Source organism: Delphinapterus leucas, chromosome 11, assembly GCF_059928025.1.
Source record: "Delphinapterus leucas isolate spDelLeu-1000000601 "Yukka" chromosome 11, BTC_Dleu_Yukka2, whole genome shotgun sequence".
Classification (NCBI taxonomy): domain Eukaryota; kingdom Metazoa; phylum Chordata; class Mammalia; order Artiodactyla; family Monodontidae; genus Delphinapterus; species Delphinapterus leucas.
The window spans coordinates 44,886,808-44,914,516 of NC_143139.1; the positions used below are offsets into that span (position 1 = coordinate 44,886,808).

At 61.6% G+C, this 27,709-nt stretch overlaps 1 protein-coding gene across 5 annotated transcripts in view; it reads left to right on the forward strand.

Moving 5' to 3' along the window:
* The window catches only part of LRP1 (LDL receptor related protein 1), a 79,711-nt gene that overhangs the window by 41,805 nt on the left and 10,197 nt on the right, over positions 1-27,709 (forward strand). For 2 of the 5 annotated variants that reach the window (XM_089920890.1, XM_089920891.1), the window contains exons 21-67: positions 43-225; positions 639-839; positions 1,802-2,047; positions 2,252-2,449; positions 3,755-3,959; positions 4,145-4,309; positions 4,900-5,144; positions 5,355-5,486; positions 5,768-5,995; positions 6,249-6,423; positions 6,510-6,604; positions 6,868-7,017; positions 7,139-7,279; positions 7,564-7,698; positions 9,166-9,297; positions 9,558-9,692; positions 9,884-10,013; positions 10,132-10,258; positions 10,619-10,770; positions 10,862-10,986; positions 11,266-11,643; positions 13,044-13,233; positions 16,499-16,703; positions 17,071-17,263; positions 17,857-17,982; positions 18,190-18,318; positions 18,589-18,708; positions 18,923-19,036; positions 19,262-19,489; positions 19,567-19,689; positions 20,025-20,141; positions 20,304-20,432; positions 20,657-20,779; positions 20,859-20,999; positions 21,097-21,287; positions 22,159-22,342; positions 22,502-22,587; positions 22,949-23,068; positions 23,499-23,686; positions 23,823-24,028; positions 24,572-24,760; positions 25,356-25,504; positions 25,922-26,015; positions 26,130-26,246; positions 26,472-26,591; positions 26,939-27,061; positions 27,217-27,342. In XM_089920890.1, coding sequence (XP_089777016.1) covers positions 43-225; positions 639-839; positions 1,802-2,047; positions 2,252-2,449; positions 3,755-3,959; positions 4,145-4,309; positions 4,900-5,144; positions 5,355-5,486; positions 5,768-5,995; positions 6,249-6,423; positions 6,510-6,604; positions 6,868-7,017; positions 7,139-7,279; positions 7,564-7,698; positions 9,166-9,297; positions 9,558-9,692; positions 9,884-10,013; positions 10,132-10,258; positions 10,619-10,770; positions 10,862-10,986; positions 11,266-11,643; positions 13,044-13,233; positions 16,499-16,703; positions 17,071-17,263; positions 17,857-17,982; positions 18,190-18,318; positions 18,589-18,708; positions 18,923-19,036; positions 19,262-19,489; positions 19,567-19,689; positions 20,025-20,141; positions 20,304-20,432; positions 20,657-20,779; positions 20,859-20,999; positions 21,097-21,287; positions 22,159-22,342; positions 22,502-22,587; positions 22,949-23,068; positions 23,499-23,686; positions 23,823-24,028; positions 24,572-24,760; positions 25,356-25,504; positions 25,922-26,015; positions 26,130-26,246; positions 26,472-26,591; positions 26,939-27,061; positions 27,217-27,342 — 7,509 coding nt within the window. The remainder of the gene's footprint in view (positions 1-42; positions 226-638; positions 840-1,801; positions 2,048-2,251; positions 2,450-3,754; positions 3,960-4,144; positions 4,310-4,899; positions 5,145-5,354; positions 5,487-5,767; positions 5,996-6,248; positions 6,424-6,509; positions 6,605-6,867; positions 7,018-7,138; positions 7,280-7,563; positions 7,699-9,165; positions 9,298-9,557; positions 9,693-9,883; positions 10,014-10,131; positions 10,259-10,618; positions 10,771-10,861; positions 10,987-11,265; positions 11,644-13,043; positions 13,234-16,498; positions 16,704-17,070; positions 17,264-17,856; positions 17,983-18,189; positions 18,319-18,588; positions 18,709-18,922; positions 19,037-19,261; positions 19,490-19,566; positions 19,690-20,024; positions 20,142-20,303; positions 20,433-20,656; positions 20,780-20,858; positions 21,000-21,096; positions 21,288-22,158; positions 22,343-22,501; positions 22,588-22,948; positions 23,069-23,498; positions 23,687-23,822; positions 24,029-24,571; positions 24,761-25,355; positions 25,505-25,921; positions 26,016-26,129; positions 26,247-26,471; positions 26,592-26,938; positions 27,062-27,216; positions 27,343-27,709) is intronic. The other 3 variants (XM_089920892.1, XM_089920894.1, XM_089920893.1) reach the window with 2 other exon arrangements.

A 27,709-nucleotide genomic window follows, 5' to 3' on the forward strand; every position in this document is an offset into this window, starting at 1 on the left:
ACCTGGAGCCCTCAACCCCCCCGTGCCCCTGTCCCCCTGCAGCCACAAGGCCTCCTGGCGGCTGCCACAATGATGAGTTCCAGTGCCGGCTGGATGGTCTGTGCATCCCCCTGCGGTGGCGCTGTGATGGGGACACTGACTGCATGGACTCCAGTGACGAGAAGAGCTGTGAGGGAGTGACCCACGTCTGTGACCCCAATGTCAAGTTTGGCTGCAAAGACTCTGGTAAAAAGGACTGAAGGGAAACGGCATGGACAGGAGGAGACCCTGCTGAGAGCAGAGCAGTGGCAAGGGAGACAGCACTGTGCTGTGAGGAGTGGGGTGGGGACATTGTGAGGCAAAAGGCTGCACAGAAAAAGCTTGTGCCTGATGCAAGGGGGAAGGCATGCAGGGGCCAGGGCCTGCACTAAGGGCCCTGGGAGCCAAAACCCTCACCAGTGTTGAGCTTCAACACCTCCTACAGATTCCTACCTTCTTTGTTGCCCATGTGAATTTGACAGAAAAAGCCTCAAGGTTCCTAGTGGACCCCAAGGCCTTGTAGTCGTGACCCTGTTAGAGAAGCCCACTGGGTCTGGGAAGAAGGGCACGGAGAGCCCTGCTGCCCAGGCCTGGCCCCTCATGCTCTACCCATCCCCCAGCTCGGTGCATCAGCAAAGCGTGGGTGTGCGATGGCGACAGCGACTGTGAGGACAACTCGGATGAGGAGAACTGTGAGTCCCTGGCCTGCAGGCCACCCTCACACCCCTGTGCCAACAACACCTCGGTCTGCCTGCCCCCTGACAAGCTGTGTGACGGCAACGATGACTGTGGAGATGGCTCGGATGAGGGAGAGCTCTGCGGTGAGGCCTGGGCCTACGAGAGGCCCCAGCAGAGGAGTGGGCAGGGGGGCTGGATAAGGAGTCTGGGCCAGGCCAGGGCAGTGGAACAGGACAAGCTCTGTGGGGAGAGGCCTCAGACTGGAAAAGGACAGCTGTGGCAGCTGGGCAAGTAGTACCCAGAGCAATTAACAAACACCCGTGTCGATTTAGGACTCACTTTGCCAAGAGGCTGTGCTAAGCGTCACACTGTTAAAGCATTTAATCCATAAAGGAGCTCTGTGAGGCAGATATGATCCTCACCCCCATCTTACAGATGAGAAAACTGAGGCTCAGAGAGGTTAAGTAACTGGCCCAAGGTCACACTGCTCGCGAGGTGCTGTGGAGACAGTGCAGCGCAGCCCCACCCTGCAGGCTCAGCCCACTCAGCCACGGCTCATGCTGCAGAGCAGTGCAGAGCAGCCTTATCTCCTCTGAGCCAAGCAGAGTCAGGTTCTCGGAGGAGAAGAGTAGGAGATAAGGACTGGCCCTGAGAACTGCTGACGGGTCATCCTTCAGGGCTGGCAGGTCCCAGGGCGTGTCAGAGGACCCAGAGCAGGACACTCCCTACCACAACCCCTCCAAATCACACCTACATCAGGAGAGAGAGAGGAAAGGGGACCCTCCCAGAAAGAGGCGAAAGGCTGGGGCCCCCACGGTGGGCTCAAGAAGGGGCAGGGAAATAGAGGCCAGAGAGAGATGCAGCCACAATGGACGGGTGCTCCTCAGGGGAAGGAGAGGGTTGGTCCTACGTGGTGGGTGCCAGGGTCCCAACCCTGGTCCCGAGGGAGCCTGGGAAGCAGTGGGACAGAGGAATGGAAAGGACGCCACAGGCAGGGTGCCAGGGTGCCGTCTCGGCTACTGGGGACTTGGGGCCCAGCCAGGCCACGGTCCTGCCTCCTTCCGGATCCTGACCCTGGTCCTGTCCCTCGCTCCCCACCCCCCAGACCAGTGCTCTCTGAACAACGGTGGCTGCAGCCACAACTGCTCGGTGGCACCTGGCGAAGGCATAGTGTGCTCGTGTCCTCTGGGCATGGAGCTGGGGCCTGACAACCACACGTGCCAGATCCAGAGCTACTGCGCCAAGCACCTCAAGTGCAGCCAGAAGTGCGACCAGAACAAGTTCAGTGTGAAGTGCTCCTGCTATGAGGGCTGGGTGCTGGAGCCGGACGGCGAGAGCTGCCGCAGCCTGGGTGAGACGTGGGTCGGGGTGGCCGGGCAGCTGGGCAGGCCGGGCAGGCCCCTGAGCTGCAGTAGGCTGGACTCGGGCGGCCGAATGCCAGAGGCTGAGCTTTCCATCCAGGCCCGGTGCCAGGGCCCATGGAGACCCTGCCTTCCCCTGGACAGGGTGGCTCGGAGGCAACAGGCCCCTTGTGACCCAGCACACTCCTCCTCAGACCCTTTCAAGCCGTTTATCATCTTCTCCAACCGCCATGAGATCCGGCGCATCGACCTTCACAAAGGGGACTACAGCGTCCTGGTGCCCGGCCTGCGCAACACCATCGCCCTGGACTTCCACCTCAGCCAGAGCGCCCTCTACTGGACCGACGTGGTGGAGGACAAGATCTACCGCGGGAAGCTGCTGGACAACGGAGGTGACCACCGCCTGCCCAGGACCGACGCGAGGCCCAGTGCACCCAGACCGGGCCCTTGGGCACTCAGAACCGTGGGACCAGATGCAGGCTGCCAGGAGCCGAGGCCCTTAGCTCCCCTGTCCCCCACACTCTTGTTAATTGGGTTAGATTTTGCTGTGGGTCTCAGTGCCTGACGCCCCGTAATTATTGTCAGCAGAGCTGCCAGACTGATAATTAACAAAATGATCAGCCTTTCTTTGAAATGGCCAGAATTGCAGGCTTGCAAGAAAAAAGGCATTTGGGGGGGGGGTACCTGAACCCTGCCTGCTGTCCAAGGCGGCCTGACCCATCACAGATTTCCTTCACTAACAATACACATTCCTGGGACTTCCCTGGTGGTCCAGTGGTTCAGACTCCACGCTTCCACTGCAGGGGGCGCAGGTTTGATCCCTGGTCGGGGAACTAAGATCCCGCATGCCCCTCGGCGCGGCCAAAACAAAAAACCAAAAAACCCCACATTCCTGAGCCCCTGCTACACACACCGGGCCCAGGGGAGACAGCAGGGAGCAAACAGGCCAAAATGTCTGCCCTCATGGAGCTTACACACCAGTGGGAACGTCAGATATAAGCACAGCAAATGAGTGCGACATGGACTGTGACAGAGCGGGTAGCGCTGTGGATAAAAAGAAAGGAGGCAAGGTGGGTAGGGAGAATGGGGGTGGTATTTGAATAGGATGGTCAAGGAAGGCCCCCTGAGAAGCTGACGTCTGAGCAAAGACTTAGAAGAAGCCCAGTTTACTAGAGGAGTTGGTATTGTTGGTCATAGAGAAACCCTGGAACCACCTCAAATATCCATCAACAAGAGGATGGCTTAGTAGACTGTGAAAATGTTCACACTATGTAATGGTTTCTAAATTAATGACATATATATACATATATATGTACACACATATATGTATATAAAACCATTGAAAAACCTCTAGAAAGTTCTGTCTGCCTCATATTGGGTCTAGGTCTGTTCCCCAAAGCTCTCACCCTCTGCTCTGACCTCCTACCAGGGATTAGCCCTTCAGAGAGTTGCAGGCAGAAGATAGCTGCCACTTCCCCTTCTCCAGTGTTCTGGAAGCCAGGCTTCTACTTGACCTCCTGGGGCAGGGGGCCTGGGTGAGGAGAGCGGGGGCTCTGGGAACCCCAGTCAAATCTGGAGCACACCAGAGGTGTTTGCAGAGGTGTCAGGGTTGAGGGTGGGCCATCCAGGGTTCCTAGGATATCGTGAATTCACCCCACCCCAGGCGATTCTAACCTCCTGCAACCTCTCTTCTCCAGCCCTGACCAGTTTCGAGGTGGTGATTCAGTATGGCCTAGCCACACCCGAGGGCCTGGCTGTAGACTGGATCGCAGGCAACATCTACTGGGTGGAGAGTAACCTGGACCAGATTGAGGTGGCCAAGCTGGATGGGACCCTTCGGACCACGCTGCTGGCCGGTGACATTGAGCACCCAAGGGCGATTGCACTGGATCCCCGGGATGGGTGAGGACCCCGCCCAGCCCTGTTCTGGCCTCATGACCCCCCTGAAGCCTCGTTCGGCCGGGCCGGGCCAGGCGTAGCTGCCTCCTCAATGCTATTTGCTCCCTCCGGCCTTCACCAAGGATCCTAGCAGAGCCCCTTCCCCGGGCCTCGACCTTGGCCATCCTGACTCCCTCCCCGCTCCCCAGGATCTTGTTTTGGACGGACTGGGATGCCAGCCTGCCCCGCATCGAGGCAGCCTCCATGAGTGGGGCTGGGCGCCGCACCATCCACCGGGAGACGGGCTCTGGGGGCTGGCCCAACGGGCTCACCGTGGATTACCTGGAGAAGCGCATCCTCTGGATCGACGCCAGGTCGGCACCAGCGCCTCATCCAGGAGGCCTCCATCCTCCCCTCCTCCTTAGGGACAGGGTGGAGCCAAGGGTCCCAGGACCTGGCAGCCATGAGGGTGGTGAGAAGACCCCGGGGAGCTGGAGCCAGAGCCACACGGCCAAGGGACCAGGAAGAGGACTGAGTGAGAGGAGAGTCTGGGCTGGGGAAGAGGAGCAGATGGAAGAGGGTAGAGGCAGGGCTGCCCCCTGCACGGGAGTGCCCGCCGAGGGCCGAAGTGCAACGCCATCCTCACACATCTGTGTGCTCTCCTAGGGACTCTGTCTGCCCAGGGAGAGGGGAGACTTTTTCTAGGTGGTGTCCCCAAAGCGGGTCCCTTTTTCTAGTCTTCACCACAGCCCTGTGTGCTAACAGCAGCCTTGGGGAGAAGCAAGCTGAAAGACCTGGGTCAGGGGAATTGGGGTCAGAGCTGGGATCCCAGACCTCGAGCCACGTGGTTCCTGCTCCACAGGGTGCCGTGGGCTGGGGCATGGAGGGTGGGAGCCCCAGGCCACGTGCCCCGAGGTCTGAGGTCCCCACCCGGCTCCTCACTCTGCCCCGACCACGCTCTCAGGTCAGACGCCATTTACTCAGCCCGTTACGACGGCTCCGGTCACATGGAGGTGCTTCGGGGACACGAGTTCCTGTCGCACCCGTTTGCAGTGACACTGTATGGTGGCGAGGTGTACTGGACGGACTGGCGGACAAACACGCTGGCCAAGGCCAACAAGTGGACCGGCCACAATGTCACCGTGGTACAGAGGACCAACACCCAGCCCTTCGACCTGCAGGTGTATCACCCCTCCCGGCAGCCCATGGGTAAGGGACCAGAAAGGAGCCAGCAGCCTCTGTAGAAGCTTCCAAGAGAGGAGGGGTCTATGCTGGGGCGGTGGGGGTGAGCCAGCCTGCTGACAGAGGTGGGCCTGGCAGCAGCGATGCTGGGACAGGAAGGGGAGTGGAGAGGGTGAAGACCAGGTGAGCAGGGCCAGTAGGGTCACTGGATGCTCTTGCTTTCCCCTGCCCTCCCAGCTCCCAACCCCTGTGAGGCCAATGGGGGCCGGGGCCCCTGCTCCCACCTGTGCCTCATCAACTACAACCGGACGGTTTCCTGCGCCTGCCCGCACCTCATGAAGCTCCACAAGGACAGCACCACCTGCTATGGTAGGAGGCCCCCCCTCCAAGGCTGAAGGGGAAAGGGTCAGGTACCCAAGCTCCAGGTTCTAAGTGAAGGTCGGCAGTCTCAGCTGGGAGCATCCTGAACGGAGAGGCTCCAGAGACAGCTGCTGTAGGAAGAGGCTGGCACTCCGGCAGGAAGGTTATGCCCAACAGGGTCTCCCTGATAGCCAAGGGCCAGCAGCAAACAGAAGGAACCAGGAGAATCCGGGGGGGTGGGAAGCGTGGAGGCAGGGGGCCGCCGTCAGTGACCTGCCCCGTGCCCACAGAGTTTAAGAAGTTCCTGCTGTACGCACGTCAGATGGAGATCCGGGGCGTGGACCTGGACGCCCCCTACTACAACTACATCATCTCCTTCACGGTGCCTGATATCGACAACGTCACGGTGCTGGACTACGATGCCCGAGAGCAGCGCGTTTACTGGTCCGACGTGCGGACCCAGGCCATCAAGCGGGCCTTCATCAATGGCACAGGCGTGGAGACGGTTGTCTCTGCAGGTTCTGTCCTGGCCCTGGAACCCCTACTGGGCATGGGTACCCCCCAACCCCGCCCTCGCTCCCAACCCTGGTCCTAGCCCCACTACCTGGTCCCCTTGGTCCTGATGTTCCTTCTCCAAATTCTTTTCCCTCTCTGGCTCCAGTCCTGGTTTCATGATCCCTGTTCCCCCAGAAACCAGGCTGGCCCCTCCCCGCGAGCCTCCTGACCTGTGTCCTGAAAACACCCAATCACAACTCCCCACTGTGTCCCCAGACTTGCCAAATGCCCATGGGCTGGCTGTCGACTGGGTGTCCCGAAACCTGTTCTGGACAAGCTACGACACCAACAAGAAGCAGATCAACGTGGCCCGGCTGGACGGCTCCTTCAAGAATGCGGTGGTGCAGGGCTTGGAGCAGCCCCACGGCCTGGTTGTCCACCCGCTGCGTGGGTAGGTCCAGGGCCCAGGGTTGGGGAGCATGGGGTGTGGAGTGGGGGGAGAAGAGGACTCTGACCCTCCCCTCCTGGCGCCCCCAGGAAGCTCTACTGGACGGACGGTGACAACATCAGCATGGCCAACATGGACGGCAGCAACCGCACCCTGCTCTTCAGTGGCCAGAGGGGCCCTGTGGGTACGAGCTCACCCTGCTGCCCTGCAGCCCTGCCTCCCCTAATTCCTCCACCAGGAGGTGCTCTCAGTGTTCTCCCCAGCTGTCGCTCCATCTCCCCAAACTTCTGGCTTAGTACTTGCTCTCACCACCCTCCTCCCAAAACCACACACATACTCTGTACCTCACTCTGTATCCCCAGACGTGAGAGGCCCAGCTGGGTCAGGCTCCTGGATCCCGGCCCTGGTGCCATGCTCTCTGGCAGTGACACCCCCCTCCTCTTCCAGGCCTGGCTATCGACTTCCCTGAAAGCAAACTCTACTGGATCAGCTCCAAGAACCATACCATCAACCGCTGCAACCTGGACGGGAGTGGGCTAGAGGTCATCGACGCCATGCGGAACCAGCTGGGCAAGGCCACCGCCCTGGCCATCATGGGTGAGGGCCCCTGGGTGGGAGCAGGGACCAGAGCAGAGCAGGCGGGCCAGACTGGCCAGGAGACAGGTCTGGCCTGGGGGCGGGGCCTTCCCCAGGGTCTCATCTCCTCCTGCCACCACAGGGGACAAGCTGTGGTGGGCAGATCAGGTGTCAGAGAAGATGGGCACGTGCAACAAGGCTGACGGCTCGGGCGCCGTGGTCCTGCGGAACAGCACCACCCTGGTGATGCACATGAAGGTCTACGATGAGAGCATCCAGCTGGGTGAGGCGGGGGGCGAGGGGCAGGGGCAGTGGGATGGGGGTCACAGAGGTTGGGGCTGTGGCCAGGAGGGGCTGCAGGAACCCCTGGGCAAGTAAGCAAATGGGAGTGAAAATGGGTTAGGCTCTGCTCACCACCCAAGGGCCAGGGGCCCTGCAGGACAGAAGACCTGAGAGCGGGGTTGGGTGGTGACCCCCACAGGGTCCAGGGTAAAGGGGTGTGAGCCTGACACCGCGGTCCCGAGGAGAGCCACTAACCCTTTCTCTCTGCCTCCCACCTGACCCCAGACCACGAGGGCACCAACCCCTGCAGCGTCAACAACGGCGACTGCTCCCAGCTCTGCCTGCCCACGTCGGAGTCCACCCGCTCCTGCATGTGCACAGCTGGCTACAGCCTCCGGAGTGGCCAGCAGGCCTGCGAGGGTCAGTGCCCCTGCCCCTGCTCCCCGCCTTGACCCTGGTCCCCAACCCAACCCGACCCTTCCTACTCTGCAGCCCACCTTCCTCTCCTCACCTTGGGGACAGGACCGAGTTCATGGTGTATTGAGTGTTCTCTGGGTTAGATGCTTAGTCAGCGCCCACTGTGCTCCCTGCCGTGGAGGAAGCCAGGGGGCAGAAGCCCCTGTCCCTGTGCTCTGCAGCCTTAACCAGGAGGGGCGACCAGCGCGAAGTGGCTCTGACTTCAGTAGGATTTTGGAGAAATAGACATCGGAGGGGGCGCCAGGGCCACTTCACGCCAGAGGTGTGCTGGCTGCTGGGTTTTATAGGGCACGTAGGATTTGAGTGTGTGGTTTGAAGAAGGGACGATACGCAAGGCAAGGGGTCCAGAGCAATAGGAGGGTGTGTGCAGGGCCCTGAGGTGCCAACCCGCATGGCGCAGGGTGTGGGGAGCCATGGGTGAGGCTGTGGGGTAGGCGGGGCTTCACGGGTTCTCAGCCAGGAGCACCTGGAAGGTGGTGTTTGGGGCAGATTAACCTGGCGGCAGAGAGCCGGCTGAGTGGGGGAGGGAGAAACTAAGGCAGTCAGACCAGTCAGGGGGCTGTTGGCCTGGGCTGGGGCTTAGCAGCTGGATTGAAGAGAAGGGACGAAACTCAGAGACATTTCACAAGAACTTGCCGAATGATTTACAAGCCTGCCCCAGGACAGCATTTCCCGAAGTGCACTCCTGGGAACCTCCCGCTTTGATGTGATAGATGTTATAGAAAGAAACACTGGGTTGAACAAAGTTTAAGTGTTTTTCTGCTGCACAGAATTTTCCACGGGACGACTCTAGTGTTTGCCGCCCCCCAAACTCACTCGACCATGAGTCCTTTTCTTCGGGGAGCCTGAGCAACCAGGACCCATTTAGGGGATTCATTTGAGGACAGGCTGTGTGAGGGGATAAAGGCAAGGGAGGATTCTAGGGTGCATGGAGAGTGGCGCCTGGTAAGAAATGGGAAACTGGGAAGGAGACTGGCTCAGGAGCGAGGTGTCAGAGACAGGGGTGTGACACAGACCAGGTGGATGAGGACAAAGAGGAAATTAAGGTGGAAACCTAGAGTTGGGAGTCACCCAGTCCTACTGTCCTCCCCAGATTCTCCCTAACACCTTTGGGGGTGCAGGGCTGTGTGGATTGAAGTGGGATTGGAGGGCAGAGCGCAGCGAGAAAGTCAGGTCTCTGCTGCCCTCTAGTGGGAACTATAGGTCTCACAGGTGGTTCCCCAGAGCTGCATGCTCCCTTGCTCTCTCTCCCAGCCAGGTGACCTCCCTGCCCAAGCCCCCAGGCTAGAGTATGTGTTGAGGGGGAAGGTGTGATGGCTGGGAGAAGGTATCAAAAGGGTTTGAGGGTGACAGAAGCCAAGCTTAAGGGGTGTCAGCAAAGCCCATGCCCAAAGTGTCCTTGTGTTGCAGGTGTGGGCTCCTTTCTCCTGTACTCTGTGCATGAGGGAATCCGGGGAATCCCCCTGGATCCCAATGACAAGTCAGACGCCCTGGTCCCAGTGTCGGGGACCTCCCTGGCTGTCGGCATCGACTTCCATGCTGGTGAGACATTTGGTGGCAGGAGGGGGTGGGACATGACCTTCCCTTTGGGGTGGTGTGCTCTGGGGCTCCAGGGAGAGGCTGCCTGACCGCAGCTGGAAGGGGCGACGCTTACCACAGCTGCCCCTGCCCCGCTATGTCCGCTTCCAAGCCCCTGGTCCCCCCAGCTCTCAGTCACCTCTATCCTTATCCCCTCGTGATTTTGACCTCCCACCTTCCCCCTACCTTGCTGAGCGTCCCCACGTTGGCTCCTCCACCTCCAGAAAATGACACCATCTACTGGGTGGACATGGGCCTAAGTACCATCAGCCGGGCTAAGCGAGACCAGACGTGGCGTGAGGACGTGGTGACCAATGGCATTGGCCGCGTGGAGGGCATCGCAGTGGACTGGATCGCAGGTGAGTTGCGGAAGGGCTGAGGGGCTGCAGGTGAGGCAGAGGACTGGGGAAGTGGGATCTCAGAAGGAAGGGTCTGAGAAGAAGGGGTAGGCAGGAACAGATGGGGAGAAGCAGGGGTATCAGGGGGCTGGAGGGAACCAGGTACCTCCATCCCCAGCCGACCCCTGAGCTCCCCCTTACTCCCTCCTCAGGCAACATCTACTGGACAGACCAGGGCTTTGACGTCATCGAGGTCGCCCGGCTCAATGGCTCTTTCCGCTACGTGGTCATCTCCCAGGGTCTGGACAAGCCCCGGGCAATCACTGTCCACCCGGAGAAGGGGTGAGGAGCTGGACAGGCTGACCACTCCTGGCTCTGGCCTGGCCCGGTCCCTCTGGCCACAGGCCCCCTCTCCTCCATGTTCTGGGGACTGACCCCCCCTCTTCCGCCTCCACCCCAGGTACTTGTTCTGGACTGAGTGGGGCCAGTATCCGCGTATTGAGCGGTCTCGCCTGGACGGCGCTGAGCGAGTGGTGCTGGTTAACGTCAGCATCAGCTGGCCCAACGGCATTTCAGTGGACTATCAGGTTTGGATGCAGGCTTGGCCCTGGGGCCGATGGGATGCACCCCGTACCCTGGGGGGCATCTCCCCTTACCCTGTGCCCTGCTCCCCATTGAGTCTCGTGTGATGTGCCCATTGGTGGGTAGATGCGGACCCAAGGAGTCGTGGGGTCCTCTGGCCCAGCGACCCACCCAGAGTAGGATTCCACGACCCCAGAAATGGCGGAGGGGGTCACTCAGAAGCGGGCACTGGAAGAATGCCGAGAGGTCGGCAGATCGGCATTTCAGGGAGCGGGAAGATGTGGAGGAAGGAGGGGAGAGACGAGAGAGGCAGGAGTGAGTGGGACGTGGGGACTGGCAGTGAAGCGGGTGCCTCCGGCCCGCAGGATGGGAAGCTGTACTGGTGCGACGCCCGGACCGACAAGATCGAGCGGATCGACCTGGAGACGGGCGAGGACCGTGAGGTAGTTCTGTCCAGCAACAACATGGACATGTTCTCGGTGTCCGTGTTTGAGGAGTTCATCTACTGGAGTGACAGGTGGGCCACTGTCCTGGCCTTCCCCTGGGCCGTCCGTTCCCTCCCCCCGGCCCCGGATGACGTCCTGCTCGTGGCCCTTGCCTTCCCCCAGGACTCACGCCAACGGCTCCATCAAGCGCGGGAGCAAGGACAACGCCACAGACTCCGTGCCCCTGCGAACGGGCATCGGCGTCCAGCTCAAAGACATCAAAGTCTTCAACCGGGACCGACAGAAAGGTGAGGCTGGGGCTCCGGGCTGGGCAGGAGAGGCCGGAGGGCCCCACCTGGGAGCCCAGAGTGAGAAGGGCTGGGAGAGAACTTAGACCCACAGGGCACCCTCTAGGGTCCCACGAGGCTGAGGAGTTGAGCACAGGGGCCTGGAGGGTTGTCTGAACTGGGGATACCGAGGCAGAGCCGGGCGCCAACCAGAGTTTCCACCTCGGCTGAGATGACAGAGGCACCAAGGTGGCCCTGCCCTCTGTAACCTCTGCCTTCCCGGTTTCCTCCCACCCCCAGGCACCAATGTGTGTGCGGTGGCCAACGGCGGGTGCCAGCAGCTGTGCCTGTACCGGGGGGGCGGGCAGCGGGCCTGCGCCTGCGCCCACGGGATGCTGGCTGAAGATGGGGCGTCGTGCCGTGAGTACGCAGGCTACCTGCTCTACTCGGAGCGCACCATCCTCAAGAGCATCCACCTGTCGGATGAGCGCAACCTCAACGCGCCGGTGCAGCCCTTCGAGGACCCTGAGCACATGAAGAACGTCATCGCTCTGGCCTTCGACTACCGAGCAGGCACCTCCCCGGGCACCCCCAACCGCATCTTCTTCAGCGACATCCACTTTGGGAACATCCAGCAGATCAATGACGATGGCTCGGGCAGGACCACCATTGTGGAGAGTGAGCCCAGACTTCCATTCTTCCCAGCAAGTGGAGGGGGGCAGTGCAGGGAGGGTCAGCACAGACTCAGGGTAGAGGAGCCGCAGACACCAGCCAGCCCACCCCTGCCCCGGATCGGAATCCCACCTGCCTCGGTGTCCCTGACATACGGCCACCGAATCACACGGCACCCATTGCAGTTACTTGAAAGTCTCTCCTCAACTGGAGGCAGAGTTGGCCCCCTCTGGTCCTGGTTCTGCCCCCAGGCTACACAGAATAAGCCGAAGCTCTCCTCTGTGTGTCCGCTGCTCACAGAACAGGTTGCAGAGATGGGGCGGGTGTAACCCCAGACACAGAATTTTAGTCACTTGGGCGAGTTTTCTGTGCTCTCTCAGCCTCAGATTGCTCGCCAGTGCACAGAGACAGGATGACCTGAGACGACAGGTGGGAGAGCTTAGCTCGGCGCAGGGCACATTGTGTGAGCTCCATAAAGGGTGGGGGAGTTAGAGCTGTCATCCTAGGACAGCCTTTCAGCTCTTTGAAAACTGCTATTTTATTCCACTAGTTTTCTCTTCTCCGGGCTGGATGCTCCTAGGTCCTTTGACTCATTCATTTGTTCATGCATTTATCACTCCTGTCCGTAAAGACCTGCCAGGCGCGGAACTAGGTGCCGGGTATACAGTGGTGATAAAAACAGACCTGTCTTTCAACCTCCTTGGCCCTTTTCTGCCTCACAGAATCCAGTCCCCACATCTGTCTAAAAATGTAGTGTCCAAAGCTAAACTCGATACTCTGTAATCGTAGCTTGATCGGGAGAGACTGGCAGAAGTGTCCCCTCTCTCCGGGCCATTGTTTGGGCTACAATACTTCTATTAATACAGCTTTCTGGCAACCACATCGCCAGACAGCTTGAAGTCACTGAAACCCCTGAGGCTTTTTCTTTTAACCTAAGTTCTGCTACGTCTCTTTCATCATGCACTTAGTTCTTAACCTGAGCCTAAGATGTCTACCAGACAATTCAGTTCAGGGTCTTTTTAAGTAGGAAGCTCCCCAGTACAGCCCATGTGGGATCTGATTTACTGAAATCCAGTTTGCGCCCAACTTGGTAGAACTTTAGCTCCAGGAAGTGTGACCACAGCATAAAGCCAAATCTATCCAGCCGTGGGAGGACACAGAAAGAAGGGTTAGGGGGATGGACCATGGATCATTTGGGTGGGAAATAGGGGGGTGCAGAAGGGGCTGGGGGCACCGAGGGCCACACACACACACACTCCCCAGCTCCCACACTTCCCATCCAACCCCACATACGCCAAGGGAGAGGGTGCCCCAGGCCATCCCCTTAGCGTGGGGATGCCCAGGCTGCCCCTTCGCTCTGCTCTCTGGCCCTGTCCTGACCCATCGCTGCTCCTGTCTCCTCGCAGACGTGGGCTCCGTGGAAGGCCTGGCCTATCACCGTGGCTGGGATACTCTCTACTGGACAAGCTACACGACATCCACCATCACCCGCCACACGGTGGACCAGACCCGCCCAGGGGCCTTCGAGCGTGAGACGGTCATCACCATGTCTGGAGACGACCACCCAAGGGCCTTTGTGCTGGATGAGTGCCAGAAGTGAGCTGCGGGCCCAGGGCATGGGGACAGTGGGCCACAGGGTGGCAGGAACTGCCCCTAGGCAGACCAGGAAAGGGGATGCAGGAGCAGGAGAGGCTGGCTCTAACCTGAGCTCAGCCACTTCCTTGCTGTGTGACCTTAGACCAGCTGCGTGACCTCTCTGAGCTTTGGTTTCCTCATCTGTAATATGAGGACAATAGCATTTCAGGTGCCTCATCAAGGGCAGGATGAGAGAGCTGTGGAGGACCCTCTGGCTTGGTGATTAATTGATTCATCAGAGAGCCATGTTCAAGGCACATAGTGGGTCCTCTGTGTTTCTGGGTCTCCAAGCTTCAAGCAAAGGTTGTTCACTGAACGCCTGTTGTGTGGAAGCCTTGAGCTGGGCCCATTCAAGCCACCTAGCTGGGGAGAGAAACCACTGGTGGGAAACTGCTGACCGCACAGGGCTGGATGCGATGACCAAGAGGCAGCACGGGGGCAGTGGGTTGGCACAGGGCCTGGAATTGCAAAGGCCAGGGAAGGGCAGCCCGGATAAGAGCTTTGAGCAAGCGCCACAGGAGGGAGGGCTCCAGGCAGGGAAGGACTGCGAGGGGCCTCAGCCACGCCCAGCCCAGTTGAGGTGCTGGGGCTGGGGGTGCGGGGGGGTGCCGGGGGGTTGGTGGGGGACAGGCTTGAGGAAGCCCAGGAGGCTGGGCTAAGGTTGCCAAGGGAGAATTTGGGAGGAAACCCCCCGGCATGGTACACACCCCCAGCCTCCACCCACTCTGCTCTCCTGCAGGGGCAGCCCCCGGCCCCATCACGTGGACCTCTAGTGAGCCCCCAGCCTCACCTTAGGACTGCTGGCCCACATTCTAGCAAAACTTTTTTCCCCTGGATTTAGCAGCGCTTGGAATGTTTTCCCAAAGCTTTACTAGGAAACTAAGGAACAAACAAAACCCAAAAGCAGCTACGTAGAAACAGTGAGTGCACCAAACCTAGATTCCTTACCCTGATGTAACTCACGCCTGGCCCAAAGCCGGCCTGCCTGACACCGCCAACCAGCTCGCTCGAGGGTCCTTCCTGCCTCAGTCCTGTCCCCCACGTACGCGGCTCATGACGGAGATCCCGTCTTCCCCGCTGTGACCCTCGGCAGCTTCACCTGCCTGGGCCTGGCCCCCCGGGCCCGTCCCTCGTGAGCCTGGAGCCTCCATGGAGGGGCCGTGCTCTGGGCCCCCCGGCCTGCCTCTCATGTTTGATTCAGAGCCCACTAATTTCCTTTGCTCTGAGCTCCGGGGACTCAGTCCTTCACTCAGCAAATGGGTTTTGAGAGCCAGCGACGTGCTGAGGATCCGATGGGGAGCAGGGTTGTGTCAGCCCTTTGTCGGCATATTTGATTCTTGCCCTCACGAGGCTGCAGGGAGCTCCATGAGTGGGTGACGAGGACCTGACCCAGGCTGGAAGTCAGGGAATGTATTCTCAAGGGGGCAATGCATGAGCCAGGTCTGCGAGACGACAGGGTGAACTGAAGCCGGGCAGGGCACAGGAGAAAGAGCCGAACTGTCTGGGAGAGGCCCTCCCTTGGCCAGAAGGGGCGAGCGCTTTGGAGGAACGGGAGGGAGCCAGTGTGGAGGGGGCAGCGGCCTCCCCCAGCCCGGTTAGAAAGTCACCGCAACCCTGGGTGCTGACTGCCTGCCCCTCAGGAAAGCCTCTCCACCACTCCCCACGGCCCTTTCCCGGGGAGTGGTTTTACCAAAGTTGGAATCCACAGTGACAGCACGGATTGTTCTGCCACGTGGAGCAGTTTATAATGATAGGAGGAAAGCCGCTTCCCAGCACAGAGTGTGCTGTACCTGAGGGTGTGGGTGTCCCTGATGGGGAGGAAGATGACACTAGCAGCTGCCTTGGGACACCCGCTTTCTCTTGTGGAGGCCAGAGGGAGATGCCTGCATCTGCGCCCATCCTGATTCCAGGAACCACCAGAACCCCACCCATTCCCCTGATGAGGCCTTTAAAACCAGAGCTGTATCCTCATGGGCTCAGGAGCAGCCAGCACCTCCCTAATGGGAGGGAAGCATCCTTTTCCTACCTGAGCACAGTGGCAGGATGGAGAGACGGGGGAGGGGGAGTGTTCAAAAGAGTGAGACCTGGAGAGGTTTGAGGAGATAAGTCCAGCAGCTCTGCAAGACACCTCTGTAGCCAGAACAGCAGAAGGATGAGGGACACAGGGGCCTGGGGGTTGGGAGGCAGAGGGCAGGTCCTGTGAGGGAACTGAAAAGCGGATCTGGCTTTGGTGTAGCTCAATGCTTTCCAAAGTCCAGGGTGCACGAGGGTGGCCTGGGGAGCGCTGGCAAGTCTGGTTCCCTGGCCTCACGCTACCCTAACTGCACGTGAATCTCCAGGACAAAGACCCAGGAATCGCCATCCAATGCAGGTGGTCTGAGGACCACACTCACACCGGTGTAGTGCTTGACCAGCCCGGGGGTCTTCCACACCCACCTCTGGGGCCTCGCCACCACCCCCACCCGAGAAGCACGGCATGGCTGGGCGTTCCCACCACCTCCTTCACTGAAAGGAAGCCGAGGCTCAGAGGGGCCAAGAGGGATGCTTAGGTCAGAGCTAGTAAGGGGCAAAGCTGAGGCTCAGATCCCAAATATGCAAAGGCCTTAAATTATGGAGAAGGCGATTCTTGGGAACTTGATGGTAGAATCCATGCATCCCCAGGACCTAGGACACACTAGACACTCAACGGTTTCCTGAATGCCAGGAGAAGAGAGAAATGAAGGAAAAAGTAATAGAAAATCCTCACATAGAACACACAGCTGTCGTTTAATCCTCAGACCACTCTATGGGGCAGGTAGTAGTAGTATTCCTATTTCATAGAGTGGGAAACTGAGGCACACAGGGGTTAAGTAACTTGCTAAGGTTCCTAGATGGTCAGTGCTGGAGCCGGGATTGGAACCCCAGAGGCTGACTCACTTGGCTATGCTCTCTCAGTAAACGCAGGTGGCCGTTTCACAGACACTGAGAAGCACTTGTGCACATACACACACACACACACACACACATACACACACACACATGCAAGCTGTCTGTGTGGCAGCCCTTCCCAGGCACTGGGGCTGTGTTGGCCTTGGTGGCTCTGAGGTTGCCTGTGGTGCAACCTCAGGTGTCTAGTTGACACTCTGGCCGACCCCCGGGTCTGGCTGTCTGCACGCCCGGGCCTGGTCCCTCCATGGCGGACTCGCTGGCTTTGAGTCCTGATCTCCGTGGCCCTCTCTCCCCCCAGCCTGATGTTCTGGACCAATTGGAACGAGCAGCACCCCAGCATCATGCGGGCAGCCCTGTCAGGAGCCAACGTCCTGACTCTCATCGAGAAGGACATCCGCACCCCCAATGGCCTGGCCATCGACCACCGGGCCGAGAAGCTCTACTTCTCCGACGCCACCCTAGACAAGATTGAGCGGTGCGAGTATGACGGCTCCCATCGCTATGTGAGTCTCCGGGGCAGGCGGGACGGGCGGCACGAGGGGGCTGACGCTGGGGTACTGCCGGTCAGCCAGGGAGGAGATTGCCCAGGCACGGAGCAGGAGAAAGGGAGGCCACCTGACATGGTGGGAAGAGCCAGGGGAACAGTGGGGAGTCCCAGTCAGACCCTGACCTTGCCACTTCGCCATCCTCAGCCTTCCAGGCTTGGTTTCCTCAGCAGTTAAATGAGGAAGGTGATCACAGGTCTCTGCAAATCCTGCCCCTTCTGCGACTGTGTCTAAGGAGCCGGGCCCCTGGTCCCTGGAGCCAGCTGCAGGGGGTGGAGGTGGGGGCGAGAGTGATCCCTTTGACGGGCTGATGCTGTCTCCCCAGGTGATCCTGAAGTCAGAGCCCGTCCACCCCTTCGGGTTGGCTGTGTATGGGGAGCACATCTTCTGGACCGACTGGGTGCGGCGGGCCGTGCAACGGGCCAACAAGTACGTGGGCAGTGACATGAAGCTGCTGCGCGTGGACATCCCCCAGCAGCCCATGGGCATCATCGCCGTGGCCAATGATACCAACAGCTGTGAGTGGGGCCGCTGCCACCAGCCTTGCTCTCCTGCCCACTGTGCCAGCATGTACACACACACACGCACACGCACACACACACAACTGGTCTGATTCACATCTTTGGACACCCCCAGCACACGCTCTAGCCATTCCTCCCGCTCAGAACCACACCTACCCGCCAGAACCTGATCTCGCACCCATCCCAGGTGCTGCCTACTCCACTCTCTGTGTGCACGTGCACAGACACGGTCCCACACTGGCTTGACGACCAAGGGTCCCACACACAGATCTGCAGCTGTCCCGGCCTCTCACACACTCCTCACACGTGCCCCGGGGTGCCCACCACTACACACACGACCTTAGGCTTGACTCTCCCCAGAGTACGGCTCAGAGCCCCAATCACCCCACCTAAGAGCACACACATCCTCAACCTCAGGCTCACCCAAACGCTCCCACCCGGCCTTCCCACGGCAGCCCCCGCCCCAGCCGTGAGCCACCGTGTCACAGGTGGTGCCAGGAAGCTCAGCGACGCTGTTGGGGGTAGGGGGGCGTTCTGCATGTGCACAGCAGAGGACGCGCTTAGCCCACTGTCCTCCATCCCTGCCTCAGGCGAACTCTCCCCTTGTCGCATCAACAACGGGGGCTGCCAGGACCTGTGTCTGCTCACTCACCAAGGCCATGTCAACTGCTCCTGCCGAGGGGGCCGCATCCTCCAGGACGACCTCAGCTGCCAGGGTGAGAGGGGGAGGAGGGAGGAGGGCACTGATGGGGGGCCCTGGGCGTAGATGGGGACCGTCTCCTCCCAGACTCTCCAGCAGCCCAGCCCCACAAAGCCTTTCATCATGGTGCGACAGGATGGCCTCAGTTCCTGGGGGGAGAGGCGTACGGGCACTCAGAGCCCGAAGGCCCTGCCTCAGGAAGCTCCCCCACCTTCCTCCCCAGCGGTGAATTCCTCGTGCCGAGCTCAAGATGAGTTCGAGTGTGCCAATGGCGAGTGCATCAACTTCAGCCTGACGTGCGACGGCGTCTCCCACTGCAAGGACAAGTCTGACGAGAAGCCGTCTTACTGCAGTAAGGAGCCTCCTCCAGCCCCAGAGCCCCCGCCCGCGCCCCCAGGCCCCCACCTCCTGAGTCACCAGCCTCAGCCTGCAGCAGGGCGGGGCGTGGGAGTGAGAGGAGCAAAAGCCGCCCCCCACAACCCCGACCGGAGAAGGAGTCGAGCCCCATGCCAGCCCGTAGCAAAGCCTCAAGTTTGTCAAGGGAGCAAACGCAGGACGTTTCATCAGAGGCAGCCCCTCCCCTGTAGCTGCTGCTGAATGTGGCCTGCTCCCCGCTCCGCAGATACACGCCGCTGCAAGAAGACTTTCCGCCAGTGCAACAATGGGCGCTGTGTGTCCAACATGCTGTGGTGCAACGGAGCAGACGACTGCGGGGACGGTTCTGATGAGATTCCCTGCAACAGTGAGTGCGACCCGTGCCGGGCCTCGGACCGCCCCCAAGCCTGCCCCCCCCCCCCACCCTTGCTGATCTTTGGTCCCCAGGCCCCAAGGAGTCTGGTTCAGGGCACTATATGATGGGGCTGGACAGGCGCTTTGGGCCGGGACCCCTGGCCTGGGCCTGCCTGGCCCCCGCAGGGAGGACCCCGCCTGATGGCACCGGGTGGGTGCTCTTCTAGAGACGGCCTGTGGCACGGGCGAATTCCGCTGCTGGGACGGCACCTGCATTGGGAACTCCAGTCGCTGCAACCAGTTTGTGGACTGTGAGGATGCCTCGGACGAGATGAACTGCAGTGAGCGATGCCCCTTTCCTGGGTGCCTCCTCGGGTGCCCTGCCCTCCTGCCCGGGCTCCTCTGCCTTCCCTCTGGCCCACGTGGCAGCCTCAGTCCCCTCCCAGTCTGCCCCAGGCCTGGGCTCCCTGAGACTCAGGGAGGGGCAGGGAGTGGAAAGTGTGGGCAGAGCACCCCCCACCACCCCCCACCGAACAACACGGTTCAACTTTCTAAAACGCTTGAAGGCTCCGTACGGGCCAGCAGCTCTAAGGGAGGGTGTTTGGAGGGAAGCTGGTGTCACCCCTCATCCTCGCCGTCGCCAGGCGCCACCGACTGCAGCAGCTACTTCCGCCTGGGGGTGAAGGGCGGGCGCTTCCAGCCCTGTGAGCGGACCTCCCTCTGCTACGCGCCCAGCTGGGTGTGCGATGGTGCGAACGACTGCGGGGACTACAGCGACGAGCGCGACTGCCCAGGTCCGACCAGTGGGCAGGTGTGCGGTGGGCAGCGGACCCCCGAGGTGGCTGTGCCTTCATGCCTCCCTCGCCCCCAGGTGTGAAGCGCCCCAGATGCCCCCTGAACTACTTCGCCTGCCCTAGTGGGCGCTGCATCCCCATGAGTTGGACGTGTGACAAGGAGGACGACTGTGAGCACGGCGAGGATGAGACCCACTGCAGTGAGTGACCGCAAGCACCCACTCACCTGAGCTAGGCACCCAGAGGACCTGTAGGGTTGGGGCTTCGCCTTAGCCACTGAGACCCTGTCCAGGCCCCACCTCTTGGTTCCCTCGCAGGAAATGCCCTCCTTTGAGAAGGGCACCCAGGGCTTCACCCTGTGCCCCTAACCCAGACCCTCAGGCTCTGAGATGGGGGCTGTCTCTCCAGCCCCTGCTGAGCCCCCCACAGGGGGTGCCATGGGGGTGTCTCTCCCATCCGTCCTCTGGCATCTACCTGCCGAGCTGAGTGACCCACCATCCCTCCCCTATCTAACTGTGGCTTCCGACTGCCCCAGACAAGTTCTGCTCAGAGGCCCAGTTTGAGTGCCAGAACCATCGCTGCATCTCCAAGCAGTGGCTGTGTGATGGCAGCGATGACTGCGGGGACGGCTCGGACGAGGCCGCTCACTGTGGTGAGAGGGGCCTGGGGTCTGGCTGGGGAGGTGGCCCCGGGAAGGGAAGGGCCCCCCACGCACCCCACCAGCGACAGCACAGCAGTGGGCACGTCACCCCAGCTGCCTGGCCCTGCTCCTTCCGCTCTTGCGTCTCTCAGTGGCTCCCTGTTCCCTCCACAGAAGGCAAGACGTGCGGCCCCAGCTCCTTCTCCTGCCCGGGCACCCACGTGTGCGTCCCCGAGCGCTGGCTCTGTGACGGTGACAAGGACTGTGCTGACGGTGCTGACGAGAGCGTCACAGCCGGCTGCTGTGAGTGGTGGGGCCGTGGTCTCACTTTGCAGGAGGGGAGACCGAGGTCCAGGGAAGGAAGTGTTTCCGCGGGGGGTCACTCAGGTGGTCAGTGGCAGAGCCCTGTCTACAGCCCCGTCCAGCGCTCTGCCCATTCTACCACTCAGACCACAGGAAGGTCGGGGGGAGACAGTCAGCAGCCGGGCGGGCGGGGGCTGAGGGGCCGTGTCCGCCTTTGTCCGCAGTGTACAACAGCACCTGTGAGGACCGCGAGTTCATGTGTCAGAACCGCCAGTGCATCCCCAAGCACTTCATGTGTGACCACGACCGGGACTGCGCCGACGGCTCTGACGAGTCCCCCGAGTGTGGTGAGCCCAGGGCCGCGGTGGGAGGGGCCCCGCCCTCCATGCACAGGCCGCCAGCCTCACCTGCCCCCTCCCACCGCAGAGTACCCGACCTGCGGCCCCAACGAGTTCCGCTGCGCCAACGGGCGCTGCCTGAGCTCCCGCCAGTGGGAGTGCGATGGTGAAAATGACTGCCACGACCAGAGCGACGAGGCCCCCAAGAACCCGCACTGCACCAGCCCAGGTGGGCCCCACGCGTGGCTCCCTCCCCACTCTCGGCCCCTGGCCCCGTCCCCCAGACTGCCCAGGACCCGGCTGACCCGCCACCTCCGTCCCCCCAGAGCACAAGTGCAACGCCTCCTCGCAGTTCCTGTGCAGCATCGGGCGCTGCGTGGCCGAGGCGCTGCTTTGCGACGGTCAGGACGACTGCGGCGACGGCTCGGATGAGCGCGGCTGCCACGTCAACGAGTGCCTCAGCCGCAAGCTCAGCGGCTGCAGCCAGGACTGCGAGGACCTCAAGATTGGCTTCAAGGTGTGCTGTGCCCCGGGTGGGAGCCTCCACGCTCCCGAGCCTGGCTGGGACTCCTTTCTCCATCCCTCATTCATTTATTCATTGGTTCATTCATCCAACGGGGGCTAACTCAGCTCCTATCCTGCCAGGCAGTGTTCTAGGCACTGGGGACCCAGCATTGAGCACAACAGAAATCTCTGCTTAGTTGGTTCTGCATCTGTTTGGGAGGTAGAGCCAGCAGGCTTTGCTGGCAGATGAGGTCAGGGGCACGAGAGAAGGAGGGGCGCGCAGATGTCAAACAGGCGCCAGATGCGCAGGCCTGCCGTCCAAGGGGGAGGCCAGGCAGGAGAGAGAGGCTGGGAGCTGTCACCATAGAGACGGCATTTAAGTCCTGAGTCTGGATAAGATCCCGAAGCGGGCCAGTGTAGATGAAAACGAGGGCGGTCCGAGGCCTGAGCCCTGTACTCAGCCACACTGAGGGCAGTGAGGTGAGGGGGGAGCGGCAGAGAAGCCTGAGCAGGGGCAGCCTTGGGGGCAGGAGAGCAGCCAAGCGAAGAAAGTGCTGGAGGAGGAGGTGATGGACTCTGTCGGATGAGGCTCGCGGGTCACGTGAGAGGAGGCCTGAGCCTCAACCTCGGGACGCAGAGTCGTGGCAGTCACTGGGGACTCACGCCAGTGGTTTGGGTGGGGGTGAGAGCCAGACGGCTGGCGTGGGCCAGCTCAGTGCCTGTGCGCTGCCTGCTTCCCTTGGTGAGGCTGGGCTTCCCCGTCAACAGCCAGCCACCCAGGGTGGAGGGGGCTTCTGACCCTCGGTCTCGAGGTGAGAGGCCTGCAGTTCCTGGGGCGGCCCAGACCCCTGCCCGTGCCCACCCCAGGCTCCCTGTGCCCGCAGTGCCGCTGCCGCCCTGGCTTCCGCCTGAAGGACGACGGCCGGACGTGCGCTGACGTGGACGAGTGCAGCACCACCTTCCCCTGCAGCCAGCGCTGCATCAACACCCATGGCAGCTACAAGTGTCTGTGCGTGGAGGGCTACGCCCCCCGCGGCGGAGACCCACATAGCTGCAAAGCTGTGACTGGTGAGACGGGGGCTTAGAGGGCGTGCCGTTGGCCCTGGCAGGCAGCCAGGGGCTGTGGCGGGCGGGCTGACGGCTGGGCTGAAGGCAGGCTGGGGACGGGGGTGTGTGCTAGAATGCGCCCCCGCCAGCAGCAGCTGAGCCGGCCTCCTCTGCCTCCAGACGAGGAGCCGTTTCTGATCTTCGCCAACCGGTACTACCTGCGCAAGCTCAACCTGGACGGCTCCGATTACACGCTGCTTAAGCAGGTGCCAGACCCGCCCTCCTCGCCCCAGACCCGCCCTCCTCGCCCCACTGCCTCCCAGACCCGCCCTCCTCGCCCCACTGCCTCCCAGACCCGCCCTCCTCGCCCCAGACCCGCCCTCCTCGCCCCACTGCCTCCCAGACCCGCCCTCCTCGCCCCACTGCCTCCCAGACCCGCCCTCCTCGCCCCACTGCCTCCCAGACCCGCCCTCCTTGCCCCACTGCCTCCCAGACCCGCCGCTACGCCCCTCACCCAGTACAGCCCCCCAGTCTCCGCGCTCGGGCCCATGGCCACCCCCCACCGACTTCTCCCGCCGTCCCCTTCCCGACTCCTCGGTCACCCCTCTGCTCACCCCCCAAACCAAGGGCCTGAACAACGCTGTCGCCTTGGACTTTGACTACCGAGAGCAAATGATTTACTGGACAGACGTGACAACCCAGGGCAGCATGATCCGAAGGATGCACCTTAACGGGAGCAACGTACAGGTGAGGCCGGGGGCAGAGAGTCAGCCCATGTCCCTGCCCGGCGGGCCCTCTCCGTTTCAAGGCCATCTCCCCTTCTTCTCACCCACCCCACTGAATTATTCCTTTTCCCCGCTCCACACTGAGTCGCCGCAGGACTCTGCTTGTCCCTACTCCTCTCTCCCCTAAGCCCAGCGAGCGAGGTCTAGGAGATCCCTGTCTCTCTTTCCCTAATTAGCAGTAAGTTCCCCTTCTGTCTGACCTCCCTTAAACCTGTGCTCCCAGGCCCTGTGGGGTTTGGGTTGTGTTCTCTCTCATCCAGAGACCCCTATCCTCGAGCCTGGGCTGACACCATGCCCGGGGCTGGGCCTTTTTCCTTCCACTGTGCTCCTAGAGCGGCTGAGAGTCCTGCCCCAACTCACCCAGGGCCCTTCCTCCCTGCCCCTGCCCGCAGGTGCTGCACAGGACGGGCCTCAGCAATCCCGACGGGCTGGCTGTGGATTGGGTCGGCGGCAACCTGTACTGGTGTGACAAAGGCCGGGACACCATCGAAGTGTCCAAGCTCAACGGGGCCTATCGCACGGTGTTGGTCAGCTCTGGCCTCCGTGAGCCCAGGGCTCTGGTGGTGGACGTGCAGAATGGGTACGTGGGCGAGGAGGGTTGGGGGAGCCTCTGAAAGCAGCTGGTACACTCGGGCGTCCAGGCCCAGCCTCCCTGCAGGCTCCTGGTGGGACCAGTTGCTGGATATCTCAGGGCTGACTGCTCACCCACCTGACAGGTACCTGTACTGGACAGACTGGGGGGACCACTCACTGATCGGCCGGATCGGCATGGATGGGTCTGGCCGCAGTGTCATCGTGGACACCAAGATCACGTGGCCCAACGGCCTGACGCTGGACTACGTCACCGAGCGCATCTACTGGGCCGACGCCCGTGAGGACTACATTGAGTTTGCCAGCCTGGATGGCTCCAATCGTCACGTCGGTCAGTGTGCCAGTGAGGCTGCCCAGGCACAGCCGAACTAGTGGGGATGGGGGTTCTGAAGCTACAGGGGATCAGGCCTTTGGGGCAAGAGTAGGCTTAAAAGCCAGAGGGCGTGGTCTGAGGGCACCACCCACCGGGGGTCTGGGGGTTCAGAGCACCCCAGGGTATGCCCCCTGGATCCGCCCAGGCATGAGGCCACCACCAGCTCCCTCGGGAAGGAGAGAGAGAGGCACCTTCCCACGCACAGTTTCAGATGACAGGCCCTGAGGAAGCTGGGAGCAGAAGGGCTGGGGCTGGCGTACCCAGGACGCCCCCACTCCCTCCCAGGGAACCGTAGAGTGTATTTGGGCAGGAACCCGTTGTCAGGCCAGGAGTTGCGTTTCAGCTCTGCCACTTACCAGCTGTGCGGCCAGGGGCTGGAGCTGGGCTAGTGCCCACCTCACAGGGCTGCTGTGGGGTTAAGGGCCCAGTAGGGAAGGCGCCCAGTACTACTCGGTGCTGACCGGCCGCCCGGCCTGTCCCCCGGCCCCCTGCCGCCCTCAGTGCTGAGCCAGGACATACCGCACATCTTCGCCCTGACCCTGTTCGAGGACTACGTCTACTGGACCGACTGGGAGACAAAGTCCATCAACAGAGCCCACAAGACCACGGGCACCAACAAGACACTTCTCATTAGCACGCTGCACCGGCCCATGGACCTGCACGTCTTCCATGCCCTGCGCCAGCCGGACGGTAAGCGGCCGGGCACCGAGAGCCGACCCCCGATGAGCCAGGCACGAGGGGCCCCCGAGGTGGGATGGGGTCCCACTGTCTCAGCAGGGCTGCCAGGCCACCCCTTCCCCAGCACTGACCAAGCAGTGCCTGCAGACACCAGGAGATTTGGAGGCCTATAGACAGGCTATGTTCTGGCTCTCAGGAGCTACAGCCCAGCTGGGGTCCAGCCCTAGAATCTTGTAGCAGCGAGGCCCTGAGGCCGTCCAGTAGAGCAGGTCTGGGTGGAGACCACCAAGGCCAGACCCCGAAGGCAGGCAGGCCAGAGCTGAGGGGGAGAGCACAGGGGAGGCAGCATGTGGGGTTCGGGTCCAGCCTGATCCTGGGACCTCAGCAGAGTCCTCTCCTATCTCTGGCTTCAGCTCCCTCCTGAAAGAGCAGGATCTGGACCCATCCTGCCTCTGCCCAGGATAGATGGGCCAGGCAGCCTTTGAAAGACCAGAAAACGTGTTACCAGTGAGCACTGCCCTCGCCCCGCCAGAGGCCGGCGGCCCAGGGGGCAGTGGTCCATACACTGGGCCAGTCCGCCACCCTCTAACCACATTTCCTCCGGCAGTGCCCAACCACCCCTGCAAGGTCAACAATGGCGGCTGCAGCAACCTTTGCCTGCTGTCCCCCGGGGGCGGCCACAAGTGTGCCTGTCCCACCAACTTCTACCTGGGCGGTGACGGGCGCAACTGTGTGTCCAACTGCACAGCCAGCCAGGTGAGGTTCTTCCCCAGACCCCGCTCCCCATGCCTCGTTCCCCGATCTCCCACACCACTACCTGCACTCCTCCTGGGACCCCAGCACCCGCCCTACTGTCCTCACACATCTGGTTTTCCCACGCTAACACCCCCGCATTTCTTGCCTACCTCTTGTCTCCCCACAGCAATACTTTTACACCCGTCACCTCACACAAACACCCCACCCCCTAACCCTGGCTCCCCCCACCGACCTCCACACAGATGCCCCCTCGCCTGGCCTTCCTGCGCTCACCACACCCCAACCTCCCATCCAGCTCAACCTCCCCCCAAGATACCTGACACCCCTGCTTCTTTGAGACATCCCGGTCCCTCGAAAGAAAACCTCCTGAGTTCCCCAGACCCCCACCAACCCCTCTCGCCCCCACCTGCCCTCCAGTTTGTGTGCAAGAACGACAAGTGCATCCCCTTCTGGTGGAAGTGTGACACGGAGGACGACTGCGGGGACCACTCGGACGAGCCCCCGGACTGTCGTGAGTGCCCGGGCGGGGTGGCAAGAGGGTCCTGCGTCAGGGCCGCCCGACTCCCGAGGCCCCGAGTGGCCCACCCCCCCGGCCCTGCTGACGCTGAGTCTCCCCTCCCGGCAGCCGAGTTCAAGTGCCGCCCAGGACAGTTCCAGTGCTCGACGGGCATCTGCACGAACCCTGCCTTCATCTGTGACGGGGACAACGACTGCCAGGACAACAGTGACGAGGCCAACTGCGGTAAAGGGCCGCCCTCCCGCCCCGCCTTGTCCTCCCCGGGATTTGGGGGTTTGGTAACTGCGCTCCCAGGGCAAGGAGGCCCAGCCCACAGCGGCCACCTCTCCAGGCTGGACTCCTGCTTCTCCAGCCCTGGGCCTGCGCTCTCCCCCCGAGGCAGTGGGACCCCCGCCCCTCCCGAGTCCTGCACCCACCGTTAGTTACCCTCCCCTCCTGCCACCCCCACAGACATCCACGTCTGCTTGCCCAGTCAGTTCAAGTGCACCAACACCAACCGCTGTATTCCCGGCATCTTCCGTTGCAACGGGCAGGACAACTGCGGAGATGGGGAGGACGAGAGGGACTGCCGTGAGTGCCCCGGGCGGTGGCAAATGGGCACGGAAACACGACTCACATTGAAACCTAGCCCCCACTTCTTCTAGGGGTCATGCTGCTCTCAAGTAATGTTACTAGATGAGCAACATAAATTATATGGGGTGTGACTTGGTTTGCTCGTAAAATCATCATGCACATCGTAGAGATGTGCGGACCCAGAAGACAAAATCACCAAAGTTGAAGATAATTTTCCTTCCTCCCAAGAAATTGCTGGCAGGACCAGGACAAGGCCAGGCCTTGGAAGAGGGAGGAGATGGGGATCTTGAACTGTGCGGGGGAGGTGGAATGGGCAGGCCCTCATTCTCTCCCCAACCCCGCAGCCGAGGTGACCTGTGCCCCCAACCAGTTCCAGTGCTCCATCACCAAGCGCTGTATCCCCCGAGTCTGGGTCTGTGACCGGGACAACGACTGTGTGGACGGCAGTGACGAGCCCGCCAACTGCAGTGAGTCTCCTGGAGCCCACCCTCCCTCCACAGCGTCTGCTGCTCCCACCACCCCCACGTGTGGCCCCCTCGGTGGCCGCTCCCACCCAGGCCGCACCCTCACAGTGCATTCCTGAAAGGAGCCTCCCCCTCATCACTGGGCCACCCCCTTGCAGCCCAGATGACCTGTGGAGTGGATGAATTCCGCTGCAAGGACTCGGGCCGCTGTATCCCGGCACGCTGGAAGTGTGATGGAGAGGACGACTGCGGGGACGGCTCGGATGAGCCCAAAGAAGAGTGTGGTGAGCTTCCCCAGCCCTGCTCCAGGGAAAGGCACCTGACGGGGAGGGCTGGGGCTGCCTGCCGCCTGGGTCCCCCTCCTGTCTAATTCCCGTCCCCACTCCTGCCAGCACCTCATCGGCACACACCTGGCCACCCTATGGGATCTGTCGATCCCCTCCCCAGAGCAGCTCCATCCTTTCGTGTCCCTCCTGCCCCAGAAGTCCCCATAGACTCCACATCTCAGAACACGGCCTGGACTCCCACTGCTGACCTTTTTGTCAGGCTGGAATGCCCACTCTCCCGCTCCTGGCCATCCTGACCACACCTTCCGGGGCCCTGACGTCTGCCCCCCACTCTATCCCTGACTGCCCCTCAATCTTGCCTCTT